The sequence below is a fragment of the Ranitomeya imitator genome, chromosome 2, assembly GCF_032444005.1.
Source record: "Ranitomeya imitator isolate aRanImi1 chromosome 2, aRanImi1.pri, whole genome shotgun sequence".
Taxonomy (NCBI): domain Eukaryota; kingdom Metazoa; phylum Chordata; class Amphibia; order Anura; family Dendrobatidae; genus Ranitomeya; species Ranitomeya imitator.
In genome coordinates, this window is record NC_091283.1 from 349,684,280 (window position 1) to 349,709,504 (window position 25,225).

The 25,225-nt window shown below is 47.0% G+C and overlaps 1 protein-coding gene across 1 annotated transcript in view; it reads right to left on the bottom strand.

The window, feature by feature from the left end:
• Positions 1-19,094, bottom strand: part of LOC138666543 (zinc finger protein 850-like) — a 148,693-nt gene extending 129,599 nt beyond the window's left edge. The window contains exons 1-5 of the mRNA XM_069754753.1: positions 19,052-19,094; positions 6,382-6,531; positions 6,073-6,252; positions 5,867-5,990; positions 5,686-5,783 (exon numbers count right to left, since the gene is read on the bottom strand). Of these exons, the coding sequence (XP_069610854.1) occupies positions 5,686-5,783; positions 5,867-5,990; positions 6,073-6,252; positions 6,382-6,531; positions 19,052-19,078 (579 nt within the window). The 5' untranslated portion in view covers positions 19,079-19,094. The remainder of the gene's footprint in view (positions 1-5,685; positions 5,784-5,866; positions 5,991-6,072; positions 6,253-6,381; positions 6,532-19,051) is intronic.
• Positions 19,095-25,225: the final 6,131 nt, after the last annotated feature.

Below are 25,225 nucleotides of genomic sequence, written 5' to 3' on the forward strand. Positions count from 1 at the left end.
AAGAAGCTCGCTATCTGGGATATAGCATAGGGCGAGGAGTCGTAAAGCCACAGACCAATAAGGTACAGACCAATAAGGTGGACGCTATTCAGAATTGGCCACGACCGGTCACCAAAAACCAAGTCGGAGCCTTTTTGGGGATCGTTGGTTATTATAGGCGGTTCATCAAACATTTTGCCACCATCGCGGCCCCTCTCACAGATCTTACTAAGGGCTCGAAATCTGTCACAATAAAGTGGAACACAGAAGCAGAGAAGGCCTTTCAGTATTTAAAAACGGTCCTCTGTGGCCAACCAGTGTTGGTTGCCCCTGACTTTAAACGGGAGTTTATTGTCCAAACGGACGCCTCTGGTGTCGGCCTCGGTGCAGTATTGTCACAGGAAGTGAATGGCGAGGAACACCCAGTGGTCTATCTAAGCAGAAAGCTTACTAGGGCAGAAAAGAATTATAGCGTGGTTGAGCGGGAAGCCCTGGCTATAAAATGGGCCCTATACACCTTACGCTATTATTTACTAGGTCGCCAATTTAGGCTAGTAACGGACCATTCACCAGTAACATGGATGTCCCGCGCAAAAGAGGGCAATGCGAGGGTGACACCCTGGTTCTTGGCATTACAACCTTTTAACTTTTCCGTTGAGCACAGGGCAGGCGCAGCGCACGGGAATGCAGATGCTTTGTCTAGGACACATTGCTTGGCAGCTTGTTGTGTCCGACCCCACGGGCTCGAACAGAGGAAGGGGGTATGTGAGGTGCCAAGGGGAGAAGTACTAGAAAACAGATATGTTTGTCCCCGTTTCATTTCATATGTATCACGGTATTGATTGTGAAGCTGTTTATTTCACTGTAATCCGGTCCTGGTTTTCTTTAGTGATCAGCCTGAAAGGACTGGTGCTTTCCTTCCACACATTCAATCCAGCTTTTGACTCCTGACTGATTCAGCTGATATAATCAGGAACTGCTGGGATCTCAGTCTCTCATCTGCTGGTCTGGGAAGCTGACACAGTAAGGTTGCACAAACTTCTTTCTTGTTGTGTAGGTTTATTTTGCAGTTAGTATCTTGTTGTTAGTTATAGTACCGTCACACTATACGATTTACCTACGATCACGACCAGCGATATGACCTGGCCGTGATCGTAGGTAAATCGTAGTGTGGTCGCTGGGGAGCTGTCACACAGACAGCTCTCCAGCAACCAACGATCCCGAGGTCCCTGGGTAACCAGGGTAAACATCGGGTAACTAAGCGCAGGACCGCGCTTAGTTACCCGATGTTTACCCTGGTTACAAGCGTTAAACTAAAAAAAAAACAAACAGCACATACTTACATCTGGTGTCCGTCACGTCCCTTGCCGTCTGCTTCCCGCACTGTGACTGCCGGCCGTAAAGTGAAAGCACAGCCGCTGTGCTCTGCTTTCACTTTACGGCCGGCAGTCACAGTGCGGGAAGCAGACGGCAAGGGACGTGACGGACACCAGATGTAAGTATGTGCTGTTTGTTTTTTTTTAGTTTAACGCTTGTAACCAGGGTAAACATCGGGTAACTAAGCGCGGTCCTGCGCTTAGTTACCCGATGTTTACCCTGGTTACAAGCGAACGCATCGCTGGATCGCATCGCTAGATCGCTAGATCGGTGTCACACACACCGATCTAGCGATGACAGCGGGAGATCCAGCGATGAAAGAAAGTTGTAAACGATCTGCTACGACGTACGATTCTCAGCAGGATCCCTGATCGCTGCTGCGTGTCAGACACAGCGATATCGTAACGATATCGCTGGAACGTCACGAATCGTACCGTCGTAGCGATCGAAATGTTATAGTGTGACGGTACCCTTAGTGGCCAGACGGCCTTAGACATTTTATTTCATGTTTGGCACTTGTAACATTGTACGGCAAATGTGTACAATAAATACACCTGACACATACCTGTGTGGAATTCGCTAGCCTGCTATTGTTCGTTGTGATTCCATAGCCACCTGCTTGGGCCAAAGCAGAGATCCCTGATGAGCTATATCTCCACACTACCTATTCTATTTGTATTTACTGTATGTAATCCATCTCTTCTATCTATCTCTCTATGCATTACATATATATTTTATGTGTGTGTGTGTGTGTGTGTGTGTGTGTGTGTGTGTGTGTGTGTGTGTGTGTGTGTGTGTCTGTGTCACAGACATCTACATACAGCTCTGGCAAAAATTAAGAGACCACCACATCAAATCCCTGTCATGGGCAGCCCAATCTCCAGACCTGAACCCCATTGAAAACATCTGGAATGTAATCAAGAGGATGATGGATAGTCACACGCCATCAAAGAAGAACTGGTTACATTTTTGTGCCGGAAGCAGTGTGAAAGACTCGAGGAAAGCATGCCAAGACACATGAAAGCTGTTATTAAAAATCATGGTTACTCCACAAAATGTTGATTTCTGAACTTTTCCTGAGGTAAAACATTAGTATTCTTGTTTCTAAATGAATCTGAACTTTTTTATTTGCTTTATTAGAGGTCTGAAAGCACTGTTTATTGTTTTTTTTTTTTATTTTGGCCATTTCTCCTTTTCAGTAAAAAATATAAAATGTATTGCTTGGAAATTCAAAGACATGTTGTCAGAAGTTTATAGAATAAAAGAACAATTTACATTTTACACAAAAATATACCTATAAAGAGAAAAATCAGACAAACTGAACAATTTGCAGTGGTCTCTTAATTTTTGCCAGAGCTGTATATATATGTACTAGCTATTGAACCCGTTCTACGCCCGGGTGGCGAGCATTTATATTGGTATATGGTCTCCATCCTGGTCTGTGCTGCTCCATCCTGCGTCCCCATCCTGTCATGTGCTGTTCCCATCCTGCGACCCCATTCTGTCATGTGCTGCTCCCATCCTGCGCCTCCATTCTGTCATTTGCTGCTCCCATCCTGCGCCCCGGTTCTGTCATGTGCTGCTCCCATCCTGCGCCCCCGTCCTGTCATGTGCTGCTCCCATCCTGCGCCCCCATCCTGTCATGTGCTGCTCCCATCCTGCGCCCCGGTTCTGTCATGTGCTGCTCCCATCCTGCGCCACTATTCTGTCATGTGCTGCTCCCATCCTGCGCCCCCGTTCTGTCATGTGCTGCTTCCATCTTGCACCCCCGTTCTGTCATGTGCTGCTGCCATCATGCACCCCCATTCTGTCATGTGCTGTTTCCATCCTGCGCCCCCGTTCTGTCATGTGCTGTTCCCATCCTGCGTCCCTGTTCTGTCATGTGCTGCTCCCATCCTGCGCCCCCGTTCTGTCATGTGCTGCTCCTCCATCCTGTCATGTGCTGCTCCCATCCTGCACCCCGGTTCTGTCATGTGCTGCTCCCATCCTGCGCCCCCATTCTGTCATGTGCTGCTCCCATCCTGCGCCTCCGTTCTGTCATGTGCTGCTCCCATCCTGCGCCCCCGTTCTGTCATGTGCTGCTCCTCCATCCTGTCATGTGCTGCTCCCATCCTGCACCCCGGTTCTGTCATGTGCTGCTCCCATCCTGCGCCCCCGTTCTGTCATGTGCTGCTGCCATCCTGCACCCCCGTTCTGTCATTTGCTGCCCTATTCTGTCGTGTGCTGCTCCCATCCTGCGCCCCTGTTCTGTCATGTGCTGCTCCCATCCTGCGCCACCGTTCTTTAATTTGCTGCTCCCATCCATATGCCCCATACGCTGCTCCATAATATATGCCCCTTATCAGGTGGCGTAAGTAACAAATAGCTGTGGCATGAAGTGCCACAGCCTCATGCCACAGCAATTTGTTACTTACGCCACCTGATTCCTTTCTGCCGCCATTTTCTTGGTCCTCCTGCTGGCGGAATCGGCGCCTGCGCAGTCCGCGCTTTCCAGCGCCATTTTCTTGAAGACACACTGCAGTGTGTCTTCAAGAAAATGGCGCTGGAAAGCGCGGACTGCGCAGGCGCCGATTCCGGCAGCAGGACCAAGAAAATGGCGGCGGAAAGGAATCAGGTGGCGTAAGTAACAAATTGCTGTGGCATGAAGTGCCACAGCTTCATGCCACAGCAATTTGTTACTTACGCAATTCCTTTCCGCCCATTTTCTTCGTCCCCCTGCTGCCGGAATCGGCGCCTGCGCAGTCCGCGCTTTCCGGCGCCATTTTCTTGAAGATACACTGCAGGGCGCAGGCGCTGATTCCGGCAGCAGGACAAAGGAATCAGGCGGCGTAAGTAACAAATTGCTGTGGCATGAAGTGCCACAGCTTCATGCCACAGCAATTTGTTACTTACGCCATAACTTTCCGCCCATTTTCTTCGTCCTCCTGCTGCCGGAATCGGCGCCTGCGCAGTCCGCGCTTTTCGGCGCCATTTTCTTGAAGACCCACCTGCAGTGTGTCTTCAAGAAAATGGCGCCGGAAAGCGCGGACTGCGCAGCGCCGATTCCGGCAGCAGGAGGACGAAGAAAATGGGCGGGGCGGAAAGGAATGGAGTAAGTAACAAATTGCCGTGGCATGAAGTGCCAAGGTATAATCAGGGCGCAAATATGTGCACGGTGTCCCCCTGTTCCCGACCCCCTGCTCCTGGCAGTCCTAGCCTTCCGGCGCCATTTTTTTTCCTGACACTATAATGTAACGCTAGGAGCGTCGCGCCTGCGCAATCTATAAAGGCTTCGGACAGAGTGACGCTCCCTGCTTTATATTATAGATTCTATGTGCATATATCTATTCTATTCTAACCTGTCAGTGTGATTTTACTGTACGCACACAAGAATTCAAGAATTACCGGCTTTTCTTCTATCTATGTGTGTTTTGACGAATATTTCCTTTGAAAACGATGTGTACATGACATAGAGAACTTCTGTATGTAAAAGCTCATGCTTAAAAAATCACATTGAAATCTGATAGCAATCGCAATGCACTCGGATGTAAATCAGATGCTAGATGTGAAAATCGCATTATACTCTCATGACACTCGTCCATTTTTTCGGTCCAGATTACGGAACCTTTTTTTCTCGCATATGGGTATGAGCCCTTAGTGGGAAGCTGGGAGAGGCTCACACACGAGCCAAGTTGGGGACAACGAGGAGCAGAGCAATTGGTAGTCCTGAGACTGCTGTGGGCTGGACAAAGTCACCCTGATGCAGTGGTGGATTGCAAGTTGTCAACTAAGTGTGGTGGAAGATTTAGAAAAGGCATTCTATGTCTTACCTCATGGGGGCATCTGAAAAGGAAGTTGATGTAGCCAGCGTGAAGGAAGTAAGAAAAATGGATTTTGCTAAAAATGGATTGATATGACTATGAGATCGCATTGAAGTAGAAATATAAAGTGCTGCAATGTGTAACCATCCATGTGAAAACTCTGTCAAATCCTAAATGTGAATACCATCCAGTCCGATGGCAGTTATGTTATGTATTTTCAGCTTCTACTTCAGTAAAAGGCCTCTCCTGATTCCTTGTTCACCTCCTCCACCACACTATATCACGGGTCATTGTCATCGGCTTCCAAGGGAGCAGTACCAATAGTGTGAGGATGTGATGTAGAGAAGACAGTGTCAATACATCATGTGTTTCACTGGAGTTCAGGGTTTCTAACTCACACTTGGCCAAATTAAATCTTAAACAAGTGTAAAACATATAATACTGGTGGATAAAACATGATTGAACACAATACAGTCACAGCCGTCTACACATCATAGAGGAGATCTCATGACACCTTCTCTCCATCTACCTGATGATCCTGAGGAGCATTGGAATCTTCTTGTTTACAGTCCTGTGGAAGAAGAGGACGGGGACATCTCTCTGGTGTTGTCCTCTTACTGGATTGAACTGGAGGAAACACATACAGGGACTGAATTCATTCTTTATATACAGATAATTATAGGCTGTGTGTATTTAGCCCTTTCTATTACCTGGTGATGTAACGGGCTGGGGAACCTCCATCATGACGTCCTTGTACAGATCTTTGTGTCCTTCTAAATACTCCCACTCCTCCATGGAGAAATAGACGGCAACATCCTGACACCTTATAGGAATCTGACACATACAATGATACTGTCATCCCCTGATCCCTTCATAGTGTTACTGTACAATGTCCCAGCATTCCCAGCAGTGTCACCTCTCCAGTCAGCAGCTCAATCATCTTGTAGGTGAGTTCTAGGATCTCCTGGTCATTGATGTCCTCATGTATCAGGGGGTGAGGTGGAGGCCCTGTTATTGAGCTCAGGGGTTTTCCCCATACCTCAGACACAGGGTCCTGACAGCGCTCACTAGAGGTCTTCTTCACTACTGTGTAATCCTGGTTATGGAGAGACACATTAATAGATCTCACTACAGACATTTCCAGAGTCCTCACCTCTCCAGTTCTGTCCATCTGTTATTCCCATAGATAAGAATGATGTAATGTGACGTCATCAGAATCTCTCACCTCTCCAGTAAGACGGAAGAGGATCTCTAGGGTGAGGTGTAATATCCTCTCCACCATCTTGTCACTGCTCTGTTCCATCCTTGATAGGTCAGTCAGGAAAATTCTCTTATATAGAAGATCTCCACTGAGAGGATCTGATATTGTAGGGACCTGAATGAGGAGAAGATGACAATGTGACATCATAAAGAATCCTGTGTAATAATACAATTAATGAAGACTTTATATCCAATCACCGAACACAGAAATGAGGCTGACATGTATGGCATGTGACGATTTTATAAGTGTTCACCTGTGGGTTTTTTTCTTTAATGGTGAATTTAGACCCAAACTTTCTGGCATGGAGCCTGTTATACCAGGAGACCGGATCAGACAGAGGTTTTGTCATATATAGGCTGCCGTCACACTAGCAGTATTTGGTCAGTATTTTACATCAGTATTTGTAAGCCAAAACCAGAAGAGGAACAATTAGAGGAAAAGTATAATAGAAACATATGCACCACTTCTGTATATATCACCCACTCCTGGTTTTGGCTTACAAACACTGATGTAAAATACTGACCAAATACTGCTAGTGTGACAGCAGCCATATTCAGTGAAGGTGAAAAAAAAAAATCACTTATCTGCACTGCCGCATTATAGGACATTGGTCCGAGTGCGGTCCATTATTTTATAAACCGCACTCGGACTGAAAATACCGTCTTAGGCCGGTTTCACACGTCAGTGGCTCCGGTACGTGATCTGACAGTTTCCTCACGTACCGGAGCCACTGACACACGTACACACATTAAAATTAATGCATCTGTGCAGATGTCATTGATTTTTTGCGGACCGTGTCTCCGTGTGCCAAACACGGAGACATGTCAGTGTTCGTGGGAGCGCACGGATTACACGGACCCATTAAAGTCAATGGGTCCATGTAAAACACGTACCGCACACGGACGTTGTCCGTGTGCAGTCCGTGTGCCGTGCAGGAGACAGCGCTACATTAAGCGCTGTCCCCCCCACTGGTGCTGAATCCGCCATTCATATCTTCCCTGCAGCAGGGTTTGCTGTAGAGAAGATATGAATAATAGTGTATGAAATCCAGATCCATAGGGGTGGAGCCGCATATTCATTACTGTAAATGAGCAGCCCCACGTGACCGCTCATACAGTACAAGGTGCAGACAGGACAGGAAGCAGCGAGGGAGCCGGGAGCTGGGTGAGTATTTTATTCACAGCAGGGGGGGGGGGGGACCTGGATCTGGATTTTACACACTATTATTCATATCTTCTCTACAGCAAACGCTGCTGCAGGGAAGGTATGAATGGGGCTTCAGCACGATGCAGGGGACAGCGCTAAACTTTAGCGCTGTCTCCAGCATGGTGCGTGTGGTACCCAGTGGGCACACGGGAGGCGCACGTGTGCCGCACGTGTGCCACACTGATGTGCCACAGAAACGCACCGGCACACGGACACAGATAATTCCGGTACCGATTTTTCCGGTACCGGAATTATCTGGACGTGTGAGACTGGCCTTATGGCTTCTGATTTGCCAACGTAATTGCCACTATCAGTCTCCAACCCTGACCTTTACATGGCACTGTCTTGGTGGGGAGAATTATCTGCTGCGCTACTGATAAATAAATATTCCAAAAGTGCGATATGGTAAAGTGTGTGGATTAATTCCCATATTTTCTACATATCAGGAAATGTAGATACCCTGTTTCCCCCAAGATAAGCCCTACCAGGAATTTTCGGCCTTTTGGAGTAGTCTTAAAATATAAGCCCTACTTCAAAAATAAGCCCTAGTTGCAGTTCAATGAGGAAGTGTCCAGGCAGCTAAAAGAGTTAACGAATACAGCGGGATCCTTAATTTAAGAAAGCGGATACCCACAAAAGAAAGCACACCCCACACACAAATTTTTTTTTTTAAAAATCGCACTCACTAGACCCTAAAAAATTACAGCTGGCAACTGCCATGGTGGATGGGGTTTCGAACAGAGATCTGCGTCGCTATAAGGTCCCTCGCTGTTCCAGCTGCATTGCTTGGGGCCCCTGTGCAAGAAATGTGTCTGGGCCCCCCTCCTTTTATGGCAACAAAGGTACAAATAAATATGTATAGCCACACACACATACATGTACATTACAGAGCTTCCAGTCCCAAAACACACGGAATGTAAACACACTGAAAAGGAACTTAAAAGTAAAATTATAGATGTGGTGCCAATACAGAGAAGAGGGGGCGATAGAAAGCAGATCCTCAAGAGGAAAGAGTTAATGTGGATTTATGAATTAAATACCCTCAAGCCTAGGGGCTTAAAGGGACACTGTCACCTGAATTTGGAGGGAACAATCTTCAGCCATGGAGGCGGGGTTTTTGATTCACCCTTTCCTTACCCGCTGGCTGCATGCTGGCTGCAATATTGTAATGAAGTTCATTCTCTGTCCTCCATAGTACACGCCTGTGCTCTGCAAGATTGCACCCTGTGCAGACATGTACTACGGAGGACAGAGAATGAACTTCAATCCAATATTGCAGCCAGCATGCAGCCAGCGGGTAAGGAAAGGGTGAATCAAAAACCCCGACTCTATGGCTGAAGATTGTTCCCTCCAAATTCAGGTGACAGTGTCCCTTTAAACGTTGATTTCAAAATACCTATGGTTATCTAGGTATATGTTTTTAGTCTAATCAGTGATGTTGTGACATGAGAAGTTGCAGTATGTTACTGTTATTTTAGATTTGGTACTGTATTATTTGTTTAATTATGGATATCCCTAATTTTATAAATTTGTCTGTTTTTTAAACATTGCTGTCCATCAATATGGAACACTTACCCTGGAATAACATGCCAACATGGAGGATGGAGATTAATTTTTGAGTCCATTAAAGGAATTGACTCATAGATGAAAAATACCGTATGTAAAACACAATATACAGTTAGGGCCAGAAATATTTGGACAGTGACACAAGTTTTGTTATTTTAGCGGTTTACAAAAACATGTTCAGAAATACAATTATATATATAATATGGGCTAAAAGTGCACACTCCCAGCTGCAATATGATAGTTTCCACATCCAAATCGGAGAAAGGGTTTAGGAATCATAGCTCTGTAATGCATAGCGTCCTCTTTTTCAAGGGACCAAAAGTAATTGGACAATGGACTCTAAGGGCTGCAATTAACTCTGAAGGCGTCTCCCTCGTTAACCTGTAATCAATGAAGTAGTTAAAAGGTCAGGGGTGGATTCCAGGTGTGTGGTTTTGCATTTGGAAGCTGTTGCTGTGAGCAGACAACATGCGGTCAAAGGAACTCTCAATTGAGGTGAAGCAGAACATCCTGAGGCTGAAAAAAAAAAATCCATCAGAGAGATAGCAGACATGCTTGGAGTAGCAAAATCAACAGTTGGGTACATACTGAGAAAAAAGGAATTGACTGGTGAGCTTGGGAACTCAAAAAGGCCTGGGCGTCCACGGATGACAACAGTGGTGGATGATCGCCGCATACTTAATTTGGTGAAGAAGAACCCGTTCACAACATCAACTGAAGTCCAGAACACTCTCAGTGAAGTAGGTGTATCTGTCTCTAAGTCAACAGTAAAGAGAAGACTCCATGACAGTAAATACAAAGGGTTCACATCTAGATGCAAACCATTCATCAATACCAAAAATAGACAGGCCAGAGTTAAATTTGCAGAAAAACACCTCAAGAAGCCAGCTCAGTTCTGGAAAAGTATTCTATGGACAGATGAGACAAAGATCAACCTGTACCAGAATGATGGGAAGAAAAAAGTTTGGAGAAGAAAGGGAACGGCACATGATCCAAGGCACACCACATCCTCTGTAAAACATGGTGGAGGCAACGTGATGGCATGGGCATGCATGGCTTTCAATGGCACTGGGTCACTTGTGTTTATTGATGACATAAGAGCAGACAAGAGTAGCCGGATGAATTCTGAAGTGTACCGGGATATACTTTCAGCCCAGATTCAGCCAAATGCTGCAAAGTTGATTGGACGGCGCTTCATAGTACAGATGGACAATGACCCCAAGCATACAGCCAAAGCTACCCAGGAGTTCATGAGTGCCAAAAAGTGGAACATTCTGCAATGGCCAAGTCAATCTCCAGATCTAAACCCAATTGAGCATGCATTTCACTTGCTCAAATCCAGACTTAAGACGGAAAGACCCACAAACAAGCAAGACCTGAAGGCTGCGGCTGTAAAGGCCTGGCAAAGCATTAAGAAGGAGGAAACCCAGTGTTTGGTGATGTCCATGGGTTCCAGACTTAAGGCAGTGATTGCCTCCAAAGGATTTGCAACAAAATATTGAAAATAAAAATATTTTGTTTGGGTTATGTTTATTTGTCCAATTACTTTTGACCTCCTAAAATGTGGAGTGTTTGTAAAGAAATGTGTACAATTCCTACATTTTCTATCAGATATTTTTGTTCAACCCTTCAAATTAAACGTTACAATCTGCACTTGAATTCTGTTGTAGAGGTTTCATTTCAAATCCAATGTGGTGGCATGCAGAGCCCAACTCGCGAAAATTGTGTCACTGTCCAAATATTTCTGGCCCTAACTGTATATGTTTTGATATTACTGAGTAAATTTTGGATTGATGTGAATTGATTAAAGGCCAAGTAATTAATAAATTTAAATAATCAACTAAAGGAATCATCTACGTCAATTAATTTTGTCTAATTTCTTGTTAATAACTAGGCACAGTGGTGCTACTGCCTTTAGTTGTCACAATTGAGGCATTTTGACCCAGAGGAGTTAATTGCATCACTTGGACACTATTTGACTCCCGGAGACAGCCTGAATAAGGTGTCGTCCGGAGTGTCAAGGCGGAATTATGCACCATGATGTGTCCATCTAGTAACTAGTGAAAAGTTTGAATAGTCAAGAAAATGAATAGTGGATGGTTCTATGTCCGAACCATGGGGCATCTGCTTTCTTTTTGGGTAAACAGTAGATAGAGAACAATAATTTTAAAAATGGAAATTAAAATATAAACACTGTATATACTTAGCCAGTAGATGGCACCCTAAACAACGGAGAAACAGCAATAGAATGGGAATAAATGACCACTTCAAAATTCATAGGATCTCACAATGTCAACTGAAGTACAGCAAAACGTGAGAGTTTATATTAAAACTTATGGTAACTTTTACGAGGTCGCTAAAATGAAAAAGAAGTGCTGCCTAAAAAGGGAAAAGGGGCTCCAGCTAGGGTATGTATCCCGTGGCATAGAGTGGAGGCCCACCCTTTTATAATGGAACACAAAGTCAAAGAAAGTTGAAATCCTGGTCCACCATCCTCTAGTGAAATCCCGGATCGGAAAAACCACCCAAGGTATGGGAACACAGATAACAGCGAGACATAAAACCCCACACATCCATATGTCAATGCAGATCTGGGTAACAAGTCTACACCTCTTCTCCCAGTGTCCACTATTGGCTGCGGTGCTGATGTCCTGACTCAGAGAGGTATCACCGGTATCTGCTGGTTACATAGGACTGCAGGGGACATCTAGATTATCTGTATTCTAAAGAGTTATCACTGTGTTATCTGTGGTGTTACATACAGTTGTGGTCAAAAGTATTGACACCCCTGATAATACTCAGTTTCTTCCTAAAAATGATTGCAAACACAAATTCTTTGGTAATATTATCTTCACTTAATTTGTCTTAAATGAAAAAAACACAGAAAGAATTGTCCTAAAGCCAAATTGTATATAATTCCACACTAAACATAAAAAAGGGGGTGGACAAAAGTATTGTCACTGTTCGAAAAAATCATGTGATGCTTCTCTAATTTGTGTAATTAACAGCACCTGTAACTTACCTGTGGCACCTAACAGGTGTTGGCAATAACTAAATCACACTTGCAGCCAGTTGACATGGATTAAAGTTGACTCAACCTCTGTCCTGTGTCCTTGTGTGCACCACATTGAGCATGGAGAAAAGAAAGAAGACCAAAGAACTGTCTGAGGACTTAAGAAACCAAATTGTGAGGAAGCATGAGCAATCTCAAGGCTACAAGTCCATCTCCAAAGACCTGAATGTTCCTGTGTCTACCGTGCGCAGTGTCATCAAGAAGTTTAAAGCCCATGGCACTGTGGCTAACCTCCCTAGATGTGGACGGAAAAGAAAAATTGACGAGATTTCAACGCAAGATTGTGCGGATGTTAGATAAAGAACCTTGACTAACATCCAAACAAGTTCAAGCTGCCCTGCAGTCCGAGGGTACAACAGTGTCAAACCGTACTATCCGTCGGCGTCTGAATGAAAAGGCACTGTATGGTAGGAGACCTAGGAAGACCCCACTTCTTACCCCGAGACATAAAAAAGCCAGGCTGGAGTTTGCCAAAACTTACCTGAAAAAGCCTAAAACGTTTTGGAAGAATGTTCTCTGGTCAGATGAGACAAAAGTAGAGCTTTTTGGGCAAAGGCATCAGCATAGAGTTTACAGGAGAAGGAAAGAGGCATTCAAAGAAAAGAACACGATCCCTACAGTCAAACATGGCGGAGGTTCCCTGATGTTTTGGGGTTGCTTTGATGCCTCTATCACTGGACTGCTTGACCGTGTGCATGGCATTATGCAGTCTGAAGACTACCAACAAATTTTGCAGCATAATGTAGGGCCCAGTGTGAGAAAGCTGGGTCTCCCTCAGAGGTCATGGGTCTTCCAGCAGGACAATGACCCAAAACACACTTCAAAAAGCACTAGAAAATGGTCTGAGAGAAAGCACTGGAGACTTCTAAGGTGGCCAGCAATGAGTCCAGACCTGAATCCCATAGAACACCTGTGGAGAGATCTAAAAATGGCAGTTTGGAGAAGGCACCCTTCAAATATCAGGGACCTGGAGCAGTTTGCCAAAGAAGAATGGTCTAAAATTCCAGCAGAGCATTGTAAGAAACTCAGTGATGGTTACCGGAAGAGGTTGGTCGCAGTTATTTTGGCTAAAGGTTGTGCAACCAAGTACTAGGGCTCATACTCACTTGCGAGACATGCGTCCGTGTCTCGCAAGTTAAAACCCTTCTCTGGTGCCGGCACTCCGGAGCGGAGCGTGCAGCTCCATGTGTTGCTATGCAGCCGCACGCTCCGCTCTGGAGTGCCAGCACCAGAGGAGGGTTTTAACCTGTGAGACACGGATGTATGTCTCGCAAGTGAGTATGAGCCCTTAGGTTGAGGGTGCCAATAGAGCGCCCCCAGACACAGGGCCACGGGGTACTCGGTACCGGGCTTCTTCTTCTTCTGTTCTGAGGATGTCACGGTGGCTAGACCCGGTTCGTGACCCTGCTAAGAGGCGTCCAATGAAAGGTGGTGGTGTGATGCGTGGTGCAAGGCGCAATGAATAACGAGGACACAGGGTTGCAGTCTCTTTACCTCTTTACTGAAGACTTCAGGATCCGCAATCCAGAGCACTGCTAACCGAGCTGGCTGAGTCCGGCCGGTCTGATGGCACCTCCAGAGTTCCCTTTGCAGGTGGAAATCTGTGCCTATCAACTAGCGCCGGGCGTGGGCTTCCAGACACTGTGCCAGCTGCCGGGCTTCGGCTGCGGCCACCCACTCGTCCGGTGACCGGCTGCTGGGCCCTCCTCTCGCAAGTAGCTCTGCGACGGTCAGTGCTTGCAGCGGTGGGTCCGGACTTGCTCCTGGCGGTGCACTTTAATATATGCGATGAAGAGATTGGTTGCTCTCCCTTTCTTGGCGCCGATTTTTGGCGGTACCTGATTGGTCTTGTGGATAATCACACGAATACATACATTGGTGGAATATTACTATGGATACGAGGATGCTTGACTTCGATTCGCTGAGCAGAAGATAAACATACTATTAATCTTGCATCTACAATTGTTTATTGCGATTATCTATATGGTAGATTGTATTTTATTGGTGATTAGTGATTATATGTCTATTTGATGTCTGTTATGTGCTGTATTTTTTTATGTAATTGGCGGCTGGATGGTGATTGGTGCCCTGCGTGGTATCCACACTATTTAAGCCAGCATTTTGTAATGATGTGTATGCTTGGAAAAGACCATATTTTGGTCGAAACGTTGCTGTACCATGGCTCAATAAATACTTTATTTGGATATTTTTACACCTGGCTGGAGCGCTGTTCATCTATTTGCGGTCTGTTTGGAGTATCCAGGATCGTTCCCTGGACATGGAACGGGCGCCCCATTGAGTGAGTGCTGTCAGCCCTTCTCTTTTTTATGTCTTAAGAATTGCAGGGGTGTCAATACTTTTGGCCACAACTGTAGGACTGCAGGTGACATCTACATTATCTATACTCAGTAATCTCTTATTTGTGGTGTTACATAGGACTGCAGGTAACATCTACGACATGATCTGTACTCACAGTTATTAGTGATGAGTGAGTGTACTCGTTGCTCAGGTTTCCCAGAGCATGCTCGGGTGATCTCTGAATATTTGTTAGTGCTCGAACATTTAGTTTTCGTGGTCTCAGCTGCATGATTTACGGCTGATAGTCAGGCTGAATACATGTGAGGAATGCCTGTTTGGAAATTCCCACATGTATTTAGTCTGTCCAGCAGCTGTAAATCATGCAGCTGAGGTGAGGAAAACTAAATCTCCGAGCACTAACAAATACTTGGATATCACTCGACCATGCTTGGGGAGACCCGAGCAACAATGCTATTCGCTCATCACTAAAAGTTATCACTATGTTATCTGTGGTGTTACATAGGACTGCGGGTAACATCTACTACATTATCTGTACTCAGAGTTATTGCTGTGTTATCTGTGGTATTACATAGGACTGCAGGTGATATTTATTCATGATATGTCTGTCACGGTTCACGGGGAGGATAGCTTTATCATCCCCACCACTCACACCAATTTGTCATAAACTGGGGTTGTTTGGTTGCCCCTGGTTCCTTTCTGAAGGGGATTTATCTAAATCCCACTTCCCAGTTCTTGTTTGGAAATTGAAGGTCTCTGGCGCTCCCTTTACTCTCAGGTCAGACTAGGTACTGCAGCAAGTATAATTAGTCACCAGAAAGGCTGCCCTACTTTGTACTGGCTAATGGGCATGCTGCGATATAACTACTCCCACTCAGGCGGGAACAATAATTATCAACGCCGCCATCACTACAACACCTCCCAAACGCACAGGAAAACTCCGCTGCCACTAGCTTCGATTTCTTACGTAGTAACAGGTCCAGAGCCAACCCAAATTAGTAGCGTAATTCACTTCAGAGGACGTGACAGTTCGCTATAGAGCAAGGAGAGATAAAGCTAGTAATTTTATATATTTTACTCCAAAAAAGGTGGGCACTGTTTACAGAAAGGGAAAAAGATATTATAAAAGTAGACAAGTCGTATACACAAACAATTAAAAATAAAATGGGTTTAAAGTTGAAAAGACACTCCCATTTGGTTCAGATCATTTCATCTCCTGGCTGACCATGTGCTCAGGGGACACATCAAGATGCATCAGAAATCTGTACAGCAGCTAGACACTGGACAAGACACTGGAAGACTGCTGCTTCACTCACTATTTCCCAGCCTAAAACCAAAGCACTCCCCTGTGGTGACCTCACTCAGGGCTGAATCCTCCCCTTTATTAGACCTGTGACAAACCATTTTTAATAAATAGTTCAATGTATGAACCTCAAATACGAACGACACAAGGATCAGGATGTGCACTTGTTGGGTTTAGCTCCTAGCGATTTCCGTGAGCTATAGATCTCTCGATGGACATCCAAAATATATAATCCTTATATCTCTAGCCTGGATCGGTGCCAATATACATAACCTTAAAAGAACAATAGAATCCCATGTTTGCTGTACCAATTTTAGCTAGTATCAGGTGGGAGGAGGAAATGAGGAATGTAGGGAGTGACTGGGGTTCACAGCACAGGGCCATATAACTTCTTGAAGGAGGGAGGAAGAAGTATAGGATTACGCACGCAGGCAGAGTAAGGAGAAAAGCAATGGGCCTCTTTGGCATATACTCAAAACCTGGCATATTCAAATTATCGTGACAATGTCCTTAGAGAGTTATCACTGTCAGGGCCGACATCAGCAACCGGCGTACCCGGCCAAGTGCTGGGGCCCTGGCGAAATGGGGGGGCACACTCACTCACGCTGTCTGGGATTCAGGCGACTCACCCCCCGCCAGCGCCAACTCACCCCAGCCAGTGCCGACTCACCCCCCATGACGTACGGTTGAATGCAATGTAGGAGAGAGCGTCAGATGACGTTCCCTCTCCCATTACTCCCCTCTGCCTCTCACACTGCAGGGGTGCGATGACGTCATATCATCGTGTACCTGCTGTGTGTCAGGCAGACTGCAGCCACTGAGACCAGAGCCAAGCCTGGAACACCAGGAGCAGAGTCGGGCACGAGGAAAGGTGAGGATTGTTTTTTTTTTTTTTTTTAAATCTACCAATGAGTGATAACTGGATTGTGGGGCCATTCTCGAGGGGGCTACATTATATTCTATGGTGGGTTGTATTATATTCTATGGGGGGCTGTATTACATTAAATTCTATGGAGCGCTGTATTACATTACATTCTAAAGGGGGGCTGTATTACATTCTATGGGGTGCTGTGCTGTATTATATTCTATGGCGGGCTGTATTACATTCTGTGGGGAGCTGTTTTATATTCTATAGGGGGCTGTATTACATTCTATGGGGTGCTGTGCTGTATTATATTCTATGGGGGGCTGTATTACATTACAGAATATGGAAGGTTGTATTACATTCTATGGGGTGCTGTATTATATTCTATGGGGCGCTGTATTATATTCTATGGGGTGCTGTATTATATTCTATGGGAGGGCTGTATTATATTCTATGGGGTGCTGTATTATATTCTATGGGAGGGCTGCATTATATTCTATGGGGGATGTATTATATTCTATGGGGTGCTGTGCTGTATTACATTCTATAGGGGATGTATTATATTCTATGAGGGAGGATTGCATCACACTCTTTTATGGGGCTACATTATATTCTATGGGGAGGTAGGCTGTATTATATTCCATGTATTAAATGTATTATATTCTATGAGCGATGACATTATTTTCTATGGGGGGCTGCATTATACTATATGAGGAAGGCTGCATTATACTCTATGAGGGGCCTACCCTATATTATATATGCAGGGGCTGCATTATACTATATGATGGGGCTGCATTATATTCTCTGGGGGGTTATATTATACTCAGGGGGCTACAATATATTCTGTGGGGTGGCTGCATTATGCTCTGTGAGGTGGCAGCATTATACTATATGTGGGCTGCATTATACTGTATTCAGAACTATGGGGAATGCATTATATGAAGAACTATGGGGTGCATTATACTATGGGAAGTGAATTGTACTACATGGATGACTATGGGGGTGTATTATGCTATATGGAGCACTATGAGGAGTGTATTCTATATTGAGTACTGAGCAGTGCATTTTAATATATGGAGGACTATGAGGAGTGTATTATACTATATGGAGGACTGATGAGTGTATTATACTATATGGAGAACTGAGGAGTGTATTATACTATATGGAGGACTGACAAGTGTATTATACTATATGGAGGACTGAGGAGTGTATTATACTAAATGGAGGACTGAGGAGTGTAGCAAACTATATGGAGGACTGAGGTGAACCTTATAATATATGGAGGACTATATACTAAACAAACAAAATGCTGACTAGTCATCAAGTTGTATGCATACAGATGCTGCTCACAAAATTAGAATAACATCAAAGTTAATTTATTTCAGTTCCTCAATACAAAAAATGAAACTCCATATTATATAGTCATTATAAACAGAGTGATCTATTTCATGTGTTTATTTCTGCTAATGTAGATGATTATGGCTTACAGCCAATGAAAACCCAAAAGTGTTCTATAACGTTGATTTGCCTCTAATATTACACGTACTGATACCCTGAGACCTATGGACCTTAGATCACCAGAGTTAGCCATCTGTTGAAGCACAGGATCTACATCTCACCTACTCCAAGAGTGACACAGTGTAGAAACGCCACTATCAGGACTTATTTTCCAGAACACACACGTGGACTAGTAAGTGACTAAGTGACCAATCATTACTATATATTAGGTGGGACTCGGAGTCCCACTTGCGAGAGCCTCGCATCACTTCACCCTGCACAGCCGCCCGTTCTTTGGACAGGAGTGTGCTGCTGCAGAGAAATACAGACGTTTCGGGTGATGCAATGCAAGGCTCGCACATCGCTCTCGCATATAGGGGGTTGACATATATAAAGCCCCTCTGCTGTATGGTATTGTAGAATTTACAATACCATACAGCACCATAGTACACGTCTCGTGGTCTGGCCCGCTGATCTTTTTTGACCCTCGCACAAAATGCAAAAAAGTGATCAAAGACGGAAAAAAAACAGAAATAAAGCCGCAAACATAAGAAAAAGTTAACGAAAAACCTTGTGGGAAAATATCCCCCAGACACCCGAGACTGCAGAGCCCAATGTCAGGGTCTCCGGGTCACAGGTCAGAGCCCAGCGACCAGCAACTGGGGGAGAACGTGTGTATTCAGGGGGGAAACATGGAAAACGGAACATCACAGAGATGGGAAAGGCCAATTATTATATGGGGAGGAAAAATAGCCGAGTGTGACCAGCGTCTAATCCTGATAGACAATAACGAGGCTCCAGCACCTACCTCCACCTGCAGAGCCGCACTCCACATATATGGCTGCTCTGTGCACACAGGACCTGTGATGAGGTCACAGGAGGGGAGGAGTCAGGGGTCACATGATCAGGGGCCTCAGTGTATGCAGGACACTGCTGTGCTGGTTGTCATGGTGCTCGATGAGGGCAGGGCCGTATTTAGAGTTTCTGCTGCCCTAGGCACTTTTAGTGCTGCATCCCAGATTGGTGAGTATGACACTATCGGCAGTGACTTTGCCATAAATTGCTGATGTGAAAGCAGCCTTTTGCAGCAGATCTGGCAGTTTTTCCACATCTGCCACGTAACGGATCACTTACGGCAACACTGCGTTTGGCCTCATTCATTCCCTATGGGACTTGCGGACATGTGCGGCACTTGCTGTTTTGCCGCGATCCGGCAAATGCGGTGTAACGGGGTCTACTGTGCTGTAGTACCTCTTTCAGCACCCCCCGTGTTGCAGGAGGTCCACTCTGCTTTTGCTGGATTCTGAATGAAGGACGCTGGCTGGAATTCCTTGATTACATGGGAGCATATAAAAGCTGACTGCTACTCCACGTATTTCCAGTCTAAAAGAACACACTTTATTCACAGCACACAGAATATATCACAGATACACAGGGCAGGCCAATAGAAAAAACAGGCCAGACATACATTACAATAGCCGCAGGGGGCTGGAGCCTGCTGATATTTACTGTGGGAATTACAAAGGTGGGGGAGGTCAGAAGGAGAATATCTTGTCCCCTCTGACCAGGGGCGTAGCCTGTGGACTGATGCATTTCACATGGAACCTATTATACATAATATATACTGCATAACATATTCTTGGTGCTGGGGCTTCTGTAACACGGCTCCCCTTTTCAGCGACGCGATCGGCATACACAGTCTGATCCTTAACGGATCGGTTTGGGGATGACCGAAGTTTATGGGGTTGGTACAAGTTCCGTTTGTCGACTTAGTCCATCGGCATTACCGTTTTGTTTGCCGGGTCTGTAGTGGATGGTGAAGTCCAGAGGTTGTAGGGCTAAACTCCACCACAGTAATCTGGCGTTGTCTCCGGAGACCCGATTAAGCCAGACTAGGGGATTATGGTCCGTTAGGAGGGAAAACTGTCGTCCATGCAAATATGGTTGTAACTTTTTGAGTGCCCATACTATTGCCAGGCACTCCTTCTCGATGGCCGCATAGCTCACTTCACGGGGCAGTAGTTTCCGACTCAGGTAAGCTATCGGGTGTTCTTGGCCGTCCGGCCCGACTTGGCTTAGTACTGCCCCCAATCCAAACATAGAAGCGTCTGTGTGAACAAGGAAACATTTAGTTGGATCGGGTGCGGCCAATACAGGGGTATTGGTGAGGGCGTCCTTTAGCTGACGGAAGGCTTCCTCACACTCTGGGGTCCAGGTTACCTGGCGGGGTTGGTTCTTACGGGTCAGATCAATGAGGGGCTTGGCCACACTGCTGTAATTGGGAACGAATTTCCTGTAATACCCTGCTGTCCCTAGAAACGCCATGACCTGGGTTTTAGTGCGTGGGGTGGGCCATTTGGCTATGGCCTCAATCTTGGCTGGTTCTGGTCTCTGTTTCCCACTTCCCACCCAATGCCCTAAATACTGAACCTCTGCTTTGCCCACGTGACACTTGTTTGGGTTCAGGGTGGTTCCGGCCTTGTGTATCCTGTCTAATACTGTCTCTAGGTGATTTAGATGCTCTTCCCATGTCGCGCTGTAGATGGCGATGTCATCCAGGTAGGCACATGCATAGTCCTGGAGACCATCCAGAAGCCGGTCAGCCAGCCTCTGGAAGGTCGCCGGGGCAGTCTTCCTCCCGAATGGCATAACTCGAAACTGGAATAAGCCAAACGGGGTGACAAATGCTGACTTGGGAATAGCATCAGGACTAAGAGGAATCTGCAAGTAGCCTTTGCATAGATCAATGGTGGTCAAATACTTTGCCCCTGCCAGCCGGTCTAAGAAGTCATCCACACGCGGCATGGGATATGCATCCGTCACTGTTTTCTCATTGAGCTTACGATAGTCTACACAAAACCGTGTAGTCCCATCCTTCTTGGGCACTAACACTACGGGGGATGACTCTTCAATGACCCCTAAACGCAACATCTCTTGTATCTCTTGTCGCATCCCTTCTCGTACAGACTCAGGGACGTTGAAGGGGGGTTGTCGCAGGGGGGTCTGATCCTGGGTCTCAACCTTGTGTTGTGCCAGGTGAGTGTACCCGGGTTTCCCCGAAAACATCCTCTGTCGCTGCCTTAACAACTCCTCCGCCTGCTGTCTCTCCCGGGGACTTAAGTCTTCACCCCAGTGTACCTGGTCCCATGTTTTAGACTGAGTCCTCTCCCCTAAGACATCAGGCAAGGGAAGTCCGGCTAAATCCTCTGTTTCAGGTGCACAGATGGCCACTACCTCTTCAGGGCGCTCCCGATAGGGCTTCAGCATATTCACGTGGAACATGCGGATAACCCTGGGGTCGTCACAATCGGCGACATTATAGGTGGTGTTGGCTATTTTCCCCACTACCTGGTAGGGCCCCTGCCATGCAGCTTGGAACTTGTTCTGCCTAGTGGGCTCTAACACCAGGACCTTCTGCCCTATTTCCAAGGTGCGCTCTCTGGCCCTCCGATCGTACCATACGCACTGGCGCTGCTGGGCCACCTGCATGTTCCCACGTACAGCCTGGGTCAGCTCCTGTAGGCGGTCCCGGAATTCCAGCACATAGGGTACAATAGGTACCCCTTCTATGATGCCCTCCCCTTTCCAGTGTTCTAGCACTAAGTCTAGGGGTCCCCTTACCCGTCTCCCGTATACCAGTTTGAATGGGGAGAACCCTGTGGATTCTTGGGGCACCTCTCGATAGGCAAACAGGAGGTGAGGCAAGAATTTCTCCCAGTCCCTGTAGGTCCTGGTAAAAGTCCCAATGAGTTGTTTTAACGTCCCGTTAAAGCGTTCCCACAACCCATTGGTTTGTGGGTGGTACGGGGCGCTTCTAATGGACTTTACGCCGCACAGCTTCCATAGTTGGTTGGTCACCTCTGCTGTAAACTAGGTACCCTGGTCTGAGATAATCTCCCGGGGAAATCCAACCCGTGAGAAAACCTGGAGCAGGGCAGCCGCCACCGTCTTTGCCAGTATGTTAGGTAACGCAACCACCTCTGGATACCGTGTGGCATAATCTACCACTGTCAATATATACCTTTTCCCTGATGGACTGGGTTTGGCTAACGGCCCTATCAGATTGACCGCTACTCGGCTAAATGGTTCCTCCACAATGGGGAGGGGGCGTAATTTGGCCTTGCATCGATCTCCCCTCTTGCCAATGCGCTGGCAACTGTCACAGGTCTGGCAGTACTGACGAACATCATAGGTTACCCCCAGCCAAAAGAAGTTTTGGTGCGACTGACGCCGAAGTGCCCGGCCAAGGGTATGTCATGAGAGATTCGCAGTAACTCCTGCCTATACTTCTTGGGAACTACCAGCTGTCGTTTTATAGTGGGGCTCATCCTTTTGTGGTGCTGCTCTGTGATCCGGTAGAGGAGTCCCTGCTTCCACATAAACTGTTCCCCTTCCAGTACCCCTCTCCCCTTCTGTGCCTTCCCACGATATCCCTCCAATGAAGGATCCTCAAGTAACTCCCTCTTAAATTCATCTGGGGTGGCCCAAGAAATGTGTCTGGCTATGGGAATACGTGTAGGGCTGGGATGTCTTACCTGGGCCTCCTCTGAGTGTGATTCCGCCTCCACAGCTCGAGCTTGTCTCCGGGTGGTCACAGGATATGTCTCAGCCAGAGGGGCAACCGAGAAGGCAGACAACATGGCCCCCAAGTCATTTCCCAGCAAAACGTCTGCAGGCAAATCCTCCATCAAGCCGACCTCAACAAGGCCATCCCCAACTCCCCAGTTCAGGTGAATCCTGGCAGTGGGCAGTCGATCTATGGCTCCCCCTGCTACACGGAGTGCCACTGTCCGGTCCGTCTTCTCTTGGTCCCGGACGAGATGAGGCTTCACATGGGTCAAAGTTGGTCCGGAATCTCTTAGTCCCTGCATGCGTTTCCCATTAACCCACACGACCTGTTGATGCTGTTGTCGATTATCTGCCCGGGCTGCCTGCACGGGGTCTACTTCATGCAGCACTTCCTCCATGTCTTCCACCCCTTGGTTAGTTGTATCCCCCAATGCCGAGTCAGCTTCGCCTTGATAGCAGTGTACAGCGGCCCGGCGGAAGGTAGCTGTTCCCGCCTTTGGCCACTGGGTATGCTGAGTCCGGTTGGGATATTGTCTTTGCAGGTGGCCCAGCTGACGGCAGGTGTGGCATCGCGCCCCAGGGGGACTGTGGTAGGCCGGGTTTCTAGCTGGTCCCCCTACAATCTTCGGTGGTTTGGGGCCCTCCAGGTCCATGGGCGGACCCCTAGTGACCATCTTTGATCCAGACAACTGAGGCCTCCTGGCATCATGATGTTCATCGGCCAGACGAGCGGCTTCCTCAAGAGTCATTGGCCGCCTGTCCCGAAGCCATTCCTGTGTCTCGGGGTTTAGTGCTTTAGAGCTGGAGGACGTCCTCCTTAGTGGTTGCTTGCCTCCCTTGTACCCACTGTAGCAGTGACCGCCGTAATTTACAGGCCCATTAAGCGTGGGTATCGGTTACTCGTTTTATAAATCCGCAGAACTTTTGGCGGTATGCCTCTGGTGTCAGCGCATACCGGGCCAACATCACTTCTTTGATCCGCTCATAGTCCATACAGTCCTCATCAGGTACCGTGCGATAGGCGTCCGCTGCCCGGCCTGTCAGCTTGCTGGCCAGAATCTGAACCCGTTCCTGCGGCTTCACTTGATGAAGGGCACACTGCCGCTCAAAGTCCTGCAGAAAGCCATCGATGTCTTCCTCTGCCTCCCCCAACTGTCGGAAGGCATTATACTGGATCTTTTTGTGGCTTACTGTTGAAGGTACCTGGGCGGAGGCCAGAGCTCCCCTTGCTCGCTGACTCTCCTCTCTCCACTCTGCCATCTCCATCTTGGCCAGCTCCTCTTTGGTCCGCTCTGCCATCTCCATCTTCGTTAGCTCTATCCTGGTCCGCTCGGCCATCTCTTCCTTCAGATCAGTACGCACATCAGCCATCACCTCTCGTATGATCTCTACTGCAGGGTTTGGGCCATAGAACGCCAGTCTGTTCTTTACCTCCCTCTGGAATTCATTCTCCTCCACATTCACGTTCACATTGGGGGGCGCTGCACTGTCGTGTTCCATGATGGCTGCTATCAAATCCGCTTTTGTTTTGTTGCTGGCGATTAACCCTCGGGCTTCCACCAGATCTTTTAATGTAGTCCTTTTTAACTTCTGGTAGTTGTCTTCCATTCATTCCTTTCCTCCTGTAGAAGGGGTATCACATCTCGCTGTCTGCCACCAGTGTAACGGGGTCTACTGTGCTGTAGTACCTCTTTCAGCACCCCCCGTGTTTCAGGAGGTCCACTCTGCTTTTGCTGGATTCTGAATGAAGGACGCTGGCTGGAATTCCTTGATTACGTGAGAGCATATAAAAGCTGACTGCTACTCCACGTATTTCCAGTCTAAAAGAACACATTTTATTCACAGCACACAGAATATATCACAGATACACAGGGCAGGCCAATAGAAAAAACAGGCCAGACATACATTACAATAGCCACAGGGGGCCGGAGCCTGCTGATATTTACTGTGGAAATTACAAAGGTGGAGGAGGTCAGAAGAATATCTTGTCCCCTCTGACCAGGGGCGCAGCCTGTGGACTGATGCATTTCACATGGAACCTATTAACCCCTTCCCGACCTGTGACACAGCGTATGCGTCATGAAAGTCGGTGCCAATCCGACCTGTGACGCATATGCTGTGTCACAGAAAGATCGCGTCCCTGCAGATCGGGTGAAAGGGTTAACTCCCATTTCACCCGATCTGCAGGGACAGGGGGAGTGGTAGTTTAGCCCAGGGGGGGTGGCTTCACCCCCTCGTGGCTACGATCGCTCTGATTGGCTGTTGAAAGTGAAACTGCCAATCAGAGCGATTTGTAATATTTCACCTATTATAACGGGTGAAATATTACAATCCAGCCATGGCCGATGCTGCAATATCATCGGCCATGGCTGGAAATACTAGTGTGCCCCCACCCCACCGATCGCCCCCCCAG